The 12,611-nt window shown below is 45.9% G+C and overlaps 1 protein-coding gene across 1 annotated transcript in view; it reads right to left on the reverse strand.

Moving 5' to 3' along the window:
* The window catches only part of SH3RF3 (SH3 domain containing ring finger 3), a 375,407-nt gene that overhangs the window by 53,564 nt on the left and 309,232 nt on the right, over positions 1-12,611 (reverse strand). Inside the window, exon 8 of the mRNA XM_053890489.1 lies at positions 10,531-10,865. Coding sequence (XP_053746464.1) covers positions 10,531-10,865 — 335 coding nt within the window. The remainder of the gene's footprint in view (positions 1-10,530; positions 10,866-12,611) is intronic.

Raw genomic sequence — 12,611 nt, forward strand, 5'->3', positions numbered from 1 at the left:
AATCAGGAGGGTGGAAATAGGAATGGCACCATACGCTGTTACACCTGGAGGCCCACTAGCAAAAGTTTCTATTTGTGCCCCCATGACTCTATGCTGTGTGGGCCTAGAGGTCTTAGATTCTAAGGTAGGAGTGCTTCCATCACGAGGCACAACAACAATCCTATTGAACTGGAAGTTAAGACTCCCATTTGACCATTTTGGACTCCTCATGACTGAATAAACAGGCAAAGAAAGTAGTTATTTTACTGGCTTCAGTGACTGATCCTTACTGTAACTATTTCAGTCAGATGTAGGGTTTAGTTTAGGGAAAACTGGGCTGTACTGCACAATAGAGGTGTGTCTCTTAGTATTACAATGTCCTGTGACTATGGTCAATGGAAAGCTACAACAACCCAGTTCAGTCAGTACTGCTAAGGGCCCAGACCCTTCACGAATGAATATTTGGGTCACCCTACAGATAAGGAATGACAACTTACTGAGGTGCTTGCTGAAGGCAAAGGGAATATGGGGTGCATCATGGAAGAAGGTAGTTATAAATACCAGATATGACCAGTTACAGAAACAATGACTGTAATAGTCATGAGAATTTTCTCTTTGTTTTGTTTTGAATATGTTTGTGTGTGTGTGTGTATAATCTTTTTCTTCCCTCTCTTATACCCTTATCATATAAGATAAGTTGTACTGACTTCATATTATAGTATTCAAATATTTTTAACTTTATATCACAGTATTTAAGTTACAGGATATCAAGGAGAAAAGTGAACATTGCCTAAGGACTTTACATCCTCCTCTGGTGTAAGGGCTAGTGCATTTTCAGTTGTATACAGGATAGATGTATCATAGTAGGCAGAAGCATAACTTCACTGTTGTATTTATTTGGATACTAAGTATGGTTTACAGAGATGGCTACAAGTGCCAAGTTGAGAGAGGGTGAATTGTAATGGTTAGTTCTAAGTGTCAACTTGGTTGGCTACATTGCCCAATGGTTTAGTCAAGCACTAGTCCATACATTGCTGTGAAAATATGTTGTAGATGTGATCACCAGTTGACTTTAAGTAAAAGAGATTAATTAGACTAAGTGCCTGGATATATGGGTGGGCCTCTTGTAATCCGCTGAAGGCCTTAAGAGTAATCTGAGGCTTCCTAGGGAAGAAAAATGTATGCCTCAAGACTACAGCATCAACTCTTGCCTGAGTTTTCAGCCTGTGGCATTCCCCACAGGTGGGCTTGCCAGCCTCCACATTCAACATGTGAGCCAATTACTAAAACAAATATTTATAGCTATATTTCATATTGGTTCTATTCCTCTAGGGAATTCTGACTGATACAAACCAATAATTAATATTTTAATAGCAGAAGATATTATTCCTATCTTAATATTAAGCAAACTGAAGTCTAAGCGATTTGTCTAGGGTGACACAAAGTGAAGGAGAGAACTAAGAGTCCAAAGGCAGTTGATGCAAGCCAGTAATCTAGCCATTACTGCTGGCATTACAAAGAGATCAGAAAGCAGTAACGTTTTCATTAAGTTGACCCATTAGGTCTGCTTGAGATGGACAGAAAGACCGTGAATCTTCTAAAAAGATTAATGAACTTCATTCTCATGCTATATGCAGATGTGTCTTGTAATTTATTAAGATATGGCCTGGAAATAAGCACATAAAACACCAGGTAAACAAAAATCAAGTCTGCCCCAAGAGTGACTTTACCCCAGAGGGAAAAAATGGTATAAAGTTGTCTTATCTGGAAGTGATGGCACAATTCCCTCGCCTCTACCACCACTGTCTGTGTGGGAGCACCAACAAAACAAAATAAAATCACAGCAAACAAAATGATGACACCAGCACTCTGTTCTTTCTCATCATTGCTCTCAGTTATGTGACAAGATGGAAAAGCACTCACAAGTTCTCTAGAATATTAGAGATGCCCCATCAAGCTGACACTGTCTGCCTTCTGGGAAGGGCATCCTATTGCGTCTACTCTGCAAGCACTACCTTCTGGTGTGGTTTATGGGGTGTGTGTATATGTTTTACTTTTTAACTGATTCCATCAGCTGAGTTTTTCCCTAGGCAGGGAAGACTATGAAAAAAACACCTTGTCTTTATGAGCAATATGAAGATATGTCATGAAAAGGGAGGCAATAATAATGGTAGAATTTTGTATGGTAGAATATAAACTTGCTATGGGAATCAAGTGCGTTCCATGGCTCTCCGCCACTTGCACGCCTACAATCTACATCACTGACCTTGCTGCCACAGTCATCTCTTTGTTGTCCGGGAGGGTTACATCATGTGCCACTAGAGTGTAAAATCCCCCAACAATCTTAATGAGTTATGGTGAACTTTGCCCTCTGGGGAGAATGACAGAACCCCTGTGGCTATTACTGGTAATCACAAATTCTTTTCCATTGCTAGTTTATTACAATTTTAAAAACGAATTTTGGTTTCATGCTTTGCAGTTGACATTGTTTAGGCTAAATGTCAGGTACAAAATTGACACCTAAGAAAACCCTTTATATCTATGTTTCTCAGTGGTCACAGGAAAAATAAACCAGAAAATGGAACCTCCAGTGGCTGAGGAGATGAATAATTACCATTTTACTAATAGATTACACCAATCAATTGAGGTTCATTTTGGAGCAGCCTACATCTCTCCATTTGGCAATGTTAAGTGTCTTTTTTTCTAAAACTGCAAAATCAAATGCCCTTTTCATCTTTTATTAGAAGCGTCAGGGATACAAGTTTTACATCTATATCTATCTCATAATTCTTAAGGAATCTGACCTTCAATTATATCAAATTCTTACTAATGATTTCCAATATTTTTATTCCAAATACTAGGCTGAGCATTTGTGAGATTAACTAATTTACTCCTCCCCAAAAGTCAGGGTGGTAGGTGCTATCATCCTCATTTTACAGATGAGGAAATGGAGGCACAGAAAGGTGAGGGAACTTGCTCAAGTTCACATGATTGATACATAGAAGGGCCCTGATTCACACTTGACAGCTGTGCCCCAGGCACACCCTCTGTGCTCATTAATTAGTCTGTGCATTCTTTCATGCCCACATACCCTGGGGTCCCAATAGGAGAAGCTGTCCAATAGAGGCAGAGGAGAGGACGTGGCCCTCTCCTGAACACCAAGGGGCTGGCTTTATTCCCACTGATGATGAGCTGTATGGCCTTGTGCAGGCCACCTGGCTACCTGGACTTCCATGTCCACATCTGTGCCCTGCAAGGGTCCCCAGTGCCCCACTAAGAAGACACCTGGAAGTGCACTGGATTGAGTCTCACCTCAGAACAAAAGCTGGGGGTTTCTATGGGAAAGTTGGGGGAATGGCCTGGCCCTGTGGTGCCTTCCTGGGAGACAGCCAACCCCCAAGAAGGCCTCAGGCTTCCTCTGAGCTCTCCAAGACCAGGGTGAGGCCACTGTCCTGTCCCACCTGGGGGTCTGTGCCCTGATGGGCATGAGGAAGAAGTTCTGCCCTTGTCATCAGGGAAGTGACACTCTAGCAGCATGCCCTCTTCCAAAAATAAGTTTCTTGTAAAACTTCAGAGTGTTTTGACAGCTGGGGTTCATGCTTTCAGGATGTGTTCATTTTCAGCCTAAAGATTACTCATAAGCTACATGCCAGCTTTCCTCATCCCACAGAAGGCAGACAAACCCCAGGGAAAAGAGGAGAAGGTCTGAAGTTGTTGGGGCTCTAGTTGCCCACAGCAGTCAGAAAGGGACTCCCTGCCCAGCCAGAGTGCCAATGCCAGTGCAAGGGTGATCAGAGCTGCCCAGCATGAGAGTCCCTAGAAGGAAGTGGGTTTCCATAGCCCAGAGCCGACCAACTGACCACCAGACTCATCAGTGACTCATTTTTGAGGCAGCCAAGGTCCCCAAAGCCCATGATGATGTGCCACATGGGTCTGTGGGCCCAGCCATGCTTCATGAGTCACCCTCTTCCCCTGTGGCCACACCTGAGACACAGCACTGCTCTGAGGGTCTCTGCATATTGGGGCCTGACCTGTAAGCAAGCCAGGTGCTACTCTTTCCCTATCAGTGGGAGAACCAGGCCTACAGCGCAATTCAGATCTGGTGAGGTCAGCCCCCTACCCCCACCTCTGATAAGTGTCAACTGACACAGCAGGACACCTCCTCACTACTGGCTTGGTTGCTGGGGCCCATGCAGCTAGTGTGTGACAGCAGGAGAGCCTCTGCCTATCTCAAAATTGAAAACACACTGGCAGCAACTGATATGTTGGTTATGGAGATTACAGCAGCCCCCCTTCCAGTCTGCATTTTAGAAACAGTACAAGTAAAGGCTTGCTTACTGCAGTGAGCCTAATGGAGAGAAAGTGATTCATAAACCAGTGATTCTTCAATTTAGAAAAAACTGCCTGGTTGTTCTAAAGAGCTTCGCCCTCAAGATTTCCTTTATATTTCATATTCCTGGGTTTTCATTGAAAATATAATTGTAACCCTATGTAATGTATGTCTTATTATCAGCATATATATATATATATATATATATATATATATATATATATATATGCTTTTAAATGAGTGGGATATAGATAATAAAGAACAAGTTCAAAGTTCATCTGCAACACACTTCCCATACTGGCTCTGCTACTGGCCAGGCCTAGCTGCTGCTGTTATCGGTCATCCTGTCAGGTTTGCTGTTCCTTTCAGACCAGCTCCTCAAAGCCTTAATTAGAAAGGTCATGCCATCCATGTGGATTTGACCAAGTGGTTCACTGTCACATGGGCTCTGGCTGCAGTTGAGTCCAGTGTGGAAAACAAGGCAGAGCCTCACACTCCCCTCTCCTGGGCAGACCCTACAGCCTCCTCCCATAGCTACCCCTGTCCTCTCACTGTGGGACTCCTGGACAAACCCAAACCACCCGAGGCCTCGGCCTCATGAGACTGGAGAGACCACCACAAGTCAGCACAACAGAGCCTGGCAGAACTGACACAGGGGTCGGGAAACCAGAGTCCTTGGACTGGCTGCACTACTGATGCCACGTAACACCTGGTGAGCCTCTCAACATCCCTGAGCCTCAGCAGCATAATCAAAAAAGAGGAGTTTAATGAAAAGATCTTCAGAGTCTCTTTCTGGTTCTAATATTCTATTACTGTGTGGAACTGAAGCTATTTCATCCATATGCAGAAAGTTAACTTTCTTCTGACCTATAAAGTAAAGAATTTCTTATAGTCATGGGAATGAAAACTCATTGGAAACAGTTTTCCCAATTCCTTTTAGTTTACAAATATCCCTTTAGTCTACAAATATCACCAGATGCTTTCTAGAAGGAAGGTACTCTTCAGGGTCTGTTGATCAGGGCTCTGAGATTTTTTGGAAATGTCAGGACTCAGCACACAACAACAATTTTCCCCCAAATATACTGATTCCTACTGTGTGCTATGCATGCTGATCTAGGCTATTCTATTTCATTCTGTGCATTCTATTTGATATAAAAAAATGTTCATCCAAATCCACTAAATTGGTTTGGTGATTCATGAGTGGGTCACTTTTGAACATGTGGTTTGAAAGATACTGCTGTAGCCAGTGATCACAAGGGTACGCTGACACCAAGGATAGTATTAAATGGACATATGGCACCAGTTAGAGGGGCTGTCACAAAGTGGGATTCAGTTACCTGAGTAGGAAGAAAAAGGCTGAGGGGCTCACAACTCAGAGAAGGGAAGGAACAGCTAACCTCCTTTGATTAAACCTTAAACCCTATCTTCTTGCCTAATACCAGACTCCTCAATATGCTGAGCAGTGCCTAACTGATCTCAAGGCCCTTCCAGAGCTGTCTTGCTATCTCCCACCTGCTCCTGGGCTCCTCACCCTTGGACCACATCCCTCAGATTAGAAAGTCCTTCTACCTGTCAGGCAGAACTCCTCCAGGAAGCTTCCCTGTCCCCAGACCTATCATACTCTATTGCAGTTGTCTGTTTCCCAGTCTGCATCTTGGTACTAGACTCAGTGTTCCTTCAGGCTGGGGTGGAATCTTCCTTTGCTATAGACCCTCAGGACCCAGCACTCTGGCTGGGCCACACAAATCTTCCTTATAATACACCGAAGAGAGAGGGGTGAATACACTGAAGAGAGAGGGGTGAGTGAGTGACTTCTAGCCAGGTGGCCAGGGAAAGCTTCATGGCTTCAGGAGGGCCACAATCTTCCACTTCCTTCCTCAGCACATCATTGCTGCTAGTCACTGACTGTGGCCTCTATGCCTCCAGATAGATGACTTTCCCCCGGAGTCAACCCGTAGGGATAACTGATCCATATCATCTGGTGCCAAGTGTTCATGAGGCCTCAGAAATAGAAAACAGTCACGGATGGACATGATAGGTGATATTTGATGGTTGTTTCAAGCACAAAAAGGGATTTTTTTTAAATGAAAAGGGGTTAACTGAAATATTACACATCATTCTTAAAATTCTCCCAAGATTTTCTTTCCACTCTGTGATCTGTGGGCACCAAAAGATGACTCCTCAAGTTGTATCCAGTCCCTTCTTCAGAAATACTAGACCCAGGTCTTTGGATGGGAAGACCTCCAATGACACTCCCCAGATGATCGTAACCTTTATGACTTCCATATGCTAGGGTCTTTCTCATGTCTTGGGGTCTTCTCTGTGTCCTAAGGTTTCCCCCATGGCCTGGCTGCCTCTACTGTTTCCAACCTGGGAGACTAGGAAGGAATCCATCCGTCTTGGGGTACCCTGTGATTTAACAGTATACATCCTTCTCAGGTCTTCTTGGAGGGGGGACACTCTTCATGCAGGGCCATCCCTGGTAGATCTGTCCCATGGCAGAACAGATCCTTGGTCAGACCAAATGGCCCAAGGTGCTTGGAAGAGTCCCTAGTGCTGTCCAGAGCTCTGAATGAATCCTTAGATCAGAACTCCCTCATCTCAGGCCTGTCCTCTGTCTACCCTTTGACGCGAGTGTCAGGGAGCACTCCAGTCTTTAGCACTGTGGGCTCTAGGGCTGTGGCATAAGGGCACACTGCTGGACTCGGCACCACTGGAGGAAGTGGGAAGCTCTCCAGGAGGATGGAGCTGCTGTTATCTGGCAGCCCAGCCACAGGACAGCTCCTGTAGGAAGCCATAATACCAGGAAGATGGTCAGGAAGAGGCTCTGAGAGAGAGGCTGGAGGATGCACACTGTGACAAAAGCCCTGGGCCCAGAGAGGAACTCTGGCTCAGGATCCAGTCTATAGAAAGAGTCCCCACCCTGGCAGCACTTGAGTCTCTCTGGAGGCCTCAACTCAACAGCAGGCCAAGCAGGGCTGATGTGCAAGGCCTGCCTGCAGCAGGGCTGAGAAGCCCAATCCCAGAAGGTGGAACTAGCAAAGGGCCAGCTGCCCAGGGATCTCTGCACAGCAGTCAGCACACACGAGCCAGGTTCGGGGCCTCTTTGTACCCTACATGTGGGGACACCTGGGAATAAATCTCCCATGTTCCTAGGAGAGAATCACCCTGCCCTTATCTCAGGCACCAGGAGCCCCATAAGCCATGGTGTTCTCTCTTGTGCACATGCTTGGAAGGGCCTGGATCGAATTCCAGAACAACTCAGCACTGTGAAAACATGTAGGTGCTGTGGTCTCTGTGGAAAGCAGGGCTGGGAGCTCCATCTTTTTCAAAGGAAAATTCACTAACAGAAACAACCTGGAGAATACTGCAAATTACTCTTAAAAAATCCTTTCACCATAATTAGACATATGCACGTCTGTGATGGGGTTACCCCAGAAACAGACCTGAGGCCAAGTGTTGTGTTTTCAAAGTTGGTGACATCTGCTCAGTTGTGGCCCTGGCGGGGGACGGGGGGCAGCACAAGGGTGCCAGGCCCTAGCCCCAGCACACTTGACCAGCTTGGAGCACACCAGACAGGTTCAGGTGAACAGCCACTGTCTTGGCTATTCCACTAGAAACCACAACTGTGGATGTTTTGCTCTTTACAATAAAATAGGAGAAATTCAACTGGGAATACAGAAGGGATTTTTTTTCAGACCAGTGTTTTTTTTGTTTTTTTGTTTTTTTGGTTTTTTTTGCTTTGTTTGAGAGGTGAGAAATGAAAATCACACACGACATGTGGAAGAACAATATATAGTATTTCTCTACCAGGGTTTGATGCTGACAATTGCTGCTGTACCTACGAACATATGCTCACTTAAGCCCACAAAGTCCATTTCACTTCCTACTTGGGAGCACAGCATGAACAGCACCCCCATGCTGTGAGTCGTCTGTGCCCAGCCCTGAGCCTAGCTGGATACAGGCTGGTGTAGGCCAGTGCATTTCTGCTGCCAGAGCTAAGTGGACATATCTGCTGCATTTCTTCTGGGAGTGGGGCTTCCTTCAAAGGTGCCCTTCATCAAGAGGTTCCCTCTGGGTGTCTCCTGGACTCACTCTTGTTTGCTGATGGAGAAGAATTGTTAGTAGAGAGTAAACCTTGAGTGAAGATAAAATACCTGATAAATGTCTAACAGGCTGGGAATGTGGAGAGTAGGTCGAGCGCTGGTTTTCCTTAAAAACATGCTTAGGAGGTCAAGACGGCAAACAGTATCTCTCTCAGTGTAGATTCCTACTAGTTTGGCTCTACTGTCATGAGTCAGACTGAAGCCCTTTGTGTTGCAAACCAGACAGAATTTTTTGTCAAAGAACCAGAAATGTTTACAGAACTATTATTGTCCTTCCCTTTCCAAGTCCATCCCCTGTTTAAGGCCTGGAGGATAGAGTCTTCCAGGGAGAGTGTTCAAGTAAGAGGGTGGGCTTGTACACCTACTTCTGCCTCCTGATGAGACCCAGCTACCTCTCCTAACCAGGCTTCAAGGTGGAAGGGAGCAGGCCAAGACTTAAGGGATTTGCAAGCAGACATGGACGCAAAACACAGAACAACCATTTCTCTTCGTGCCTGGGAACCCTGTTGATCTCAAGGGGACTTGAGCTTTGCTGGCTGAGAGCACAGCAGCAGTGGCTGTTACTGAGACCTCTTCCACACTTCTGAGTGTGAGAATAACATTCTCCCGGACCTGATGAGACAGGCAGTAAGGAGGCCTGAGCACTGATCTGGTGGCCCCGAGGAGTCTGGTGTGCACATATCTGAGAGGTATCCGGGCTCCTGCCAAGCATGGCAGGTGAGTTGGTGGGCATGCCTTTGGGGCACCCTGGGCATGTGGACTGGACAGTCAACACTGGTTTTGGTACTGTCCCCAAAGGACAGGAAAGGCTGTCCTTGCCTTGAATATACCATCTAGTGTTGTGGGGCTCACCAAAACCCTGGCAAGCACACTCTAGTCAAAAGACTAGTTTTATATAGAAAGGTTTTAAAAGAACTACACAATGTGGTGAAGCCAAGAGGGAATGAGAATAAATCATTCATACAGCAAGGCCAATGAAGAGAATAGTTCCCAGCTGAAGGTGTGGGTCTGAACTGTCTAATACAGCAATGGGCAGTGCAGTGGCCCATAAGCACTGGAGATGTCTCACTGGATTTCAAAAACTGAATGTGAAAAATGGCAAATACCTCATCAAAAATCTTTTAGTATAAATTACATGTTGAAATGATAATATTTTTGGATATTGGCTTTAATAGATCATACCATTAAAATGAATTTTGCCTTTCAATTTTATTGGCCACTAGAAGATTTTAAATTAGGTATGTGACTTGATTTATAGTTTCGTCAGGCAGCACTGATTTGAAATCTGGATTCTAATCTTGGTTAATCCAGTGTCTAGCTGGGTAGCAACAGCAAGCTCATTGGACTTGGATTTCTTTTGTGAAATAAACTCAATATTCTTCACAGTTAAAAGAATAGCTGAGGGGCACCTGGGTGGCTCAGTTGATTGGGTGTCTGACTTTGGCCCATGGGTACAAGTCCTGCATCAGACTCTGTGCTGACAGCTCAGAGCCTGGAGACTGATTTTCATTCTGTCTTCCTCTCTCTCTGCTTCTCCCTCCTGCCCTCCCCCCGCCCGCCCCCCAAAAATAAACATTAAAAAATTTTTTTAAAATAGCTGAAAATGCTGTCTACACCAACTATGAGACCAGCATCCCTCTCTTGTTTCTCCGTAGAAAACAAGTCTGTCCCATGTGGTTGAACAGGCTGTGGATTGCATAAGAATGATACGTTGAAGGGAGGGGGTGCTGTTCACAGTGCACATAAGTAGATTTGTATATTTAATATAATAATAACCTGGTACTTGGCAATAAATATCTTGTTCTAACAAAATGAATATATTACAGTGATTTTCCAACAGATAGAGCAAAGGCATCTTGAGGAAGTGATATCTTTTCTATAGTTGGGCCTGCATCAGTCCTACCAGAACCTGAGGACAGCCTGAATTCCACTCCAAGGACAGCTGCTCTGCTGGTATGACCTCCATCTCTGTCATAGGCCTGATGCATCCGAGGGCAGGAACCTGGTGCCCTAATTCAAGCCTTCATTTTACAAAATGTCATTGGTGTCTGGTGCCAAAGAGCTACAATAACCAGCTGGGCCATGGCCAGGGCTTGCCCATGATGGGCCACTTACCTTCTCATTTTTTTTCTCATCTGGTCTGCATCCTGTGTTGGTGGGGCTGGATGTCGACAGGCCACTGACAGGCCCCCCTCCAGCCTCCCCGTTGAGGTTGGCGGCATTGACATTGGGAGGTGTGACGGCTGACGCTGCAGACGTAAGCGGGATGGCCGGCCGGGGGCACTGGGCCCCGATGACCGTCTGCACCTGGGGCTGGTGGATGTGCTGTGGGGACATCACGGAGTGGGGCCTGAGGCTGGCGGTGGGCAGGCGGGACGGGGAGTTCTGGGTGCGCAGGGGCGACACGGTGGCCGTTGGTCGGTCCTGAGCCTGGGCTGAGGAGTGGGCAGCTGGAGCACGGGGTTGGAAAGAGAGTGGGGTTGGAAGGTTAGTTTGCAACTGCAATGCAATCACAGCAGACTCTTTCCTTGGGCTCGTCTTCCCAGGGCTCACCACCTCTCTCTGTGGTCTCTCCAGACCTGGCCACACTCCACGGGTAGAGAGACTAAGGCTGAGCAATGGGGAAAACACATCCCATCTTCCCAAAGCCCTGCCATAGCACAAAACAGCCTGCCTGCAGGAGGAGTGAGAACATCTTTTCCAAGGTTGCCACAAGCATGGGCATGTTCCCAGTCTCCTATAAAGCCATCTACATGGTTTTCTCTGCTGCGATGAACTAATACACTCAGAAGGTTTTTTTATTTTTAAAATTTTTTTTAACGTTTATTTATTTTTGAGACAGAGAGAGACACAGCATGAACGGGGAAGGGGCAGAGAGAGAGGGAGACACAGAATCGGAAGCAAGCTCCAGGCTCTGAGCCATCAGCCCAGAGCCCGACGCGGGGCTCGAACTCATGGACCGCGAGATCGTGACCTGAGCTGAAGTCGGACGTTTAACCGACTGAGCCACCCAGGCGCCCCAGAAGGTTTTTTTAAAATGCCCTTGTTAAAATGTTCGTGAAAGTAAAGCATGACAGAATCCTGAAGAAGCCCCAAGATGCCCCAGAACTCTTAGACACTACTGCATGTAAGGTGATCATTGCCAAGAGCACAATTCTGATTCATCTCCACCCCAGAACTATAACCCAGTCTTTTGTGCACACTTGGTACTTGACTTGGCTGAGCTACAGCCAAGTGTGTGAGGCAGCTTTAGCTGGTGACAGGCACATCATAAAGGCAGCTGCAGCCTTGGGGAGAACCATCACTCTGCCCCCTGCAATCTGCCTGAGCTTGTTGCCTTGCCTACACATGGAAGCAACAGTTTATAGATTCACACATGAGGAACCACACAATGACAAATCTGTCCCCTACTGCCAGCAAAAATGCCTCCTAAGGATGTTAGGGGTCTAAAGGCATAACATTTGTAAAACTTTGTCATTTGAAAACATAAAGTTCCTTCTAAACACAACACCAAATTAAAATTAATCTTGCTGTAGCCTGTGCTAGTGATTTTGAAGAACTGTCTCCTTACTAATTACAGAAGAAACCTACAGGAGGACAGAATGAGCCACACCAGATGAATGGTGACTTGTGGGCTGGGCTGGTGATCCAAAGGGAGACACAGGTTGTAGCAGCCAACACCACGTCTCACCATGGGTCCCATGCAACATCATGCAAGTCAGATTCAGTCATTTTTGCACTGTCGCCCAGAGAACAATTACACATCACACTGTCCTTATTTTCTACCATCAGAATTCATGGCATTCATGGCTTTAGCAACATGAAAAAACACATGTGATAAAACAATATTCTCAGTGCCCAAATATGCCTTGAATAGATAATCTACTCATAAATCCTAACAGCACTTCCCCGGCATATGAAGTAACTCAGCTCGACAAATGACAGCCCTCCACATGCAAGCCAGGCCTCTTCCTTCTGACAGCACTGCATGGGAAAAGTGGGTGAGATCTGATTATGTGATCCCGGGTTCTTCAGGACTCAGGGACTCTCACCGTGTCCTCTGTTTCTAGGAGGTAAAAATATATAAAGACTGATTTATGGTTTTAAAAGTATTCAGGGTTTGGGGTGGGTTTAAATCCTCATTCAACATGGCCCCACATTTCAAAAGACCAAGTTAGGTAACTATGCAGATCAAT

Source organism: Panthera pardus, unplaced genomic scaffold, assembly GCF_024362965.1.
Source record: "Panthera pardus isolate Hobbes unplaced genomic scaffold, ASM2436296v1 HiC_scaffold_25, whole genome shotgun sequence".
Taxonomy (NCBI): Eukaryota; Metazoa; Chordata; class Mammalia; order Carnivora; family Felidae; genus Panthera; species Panthera pardus.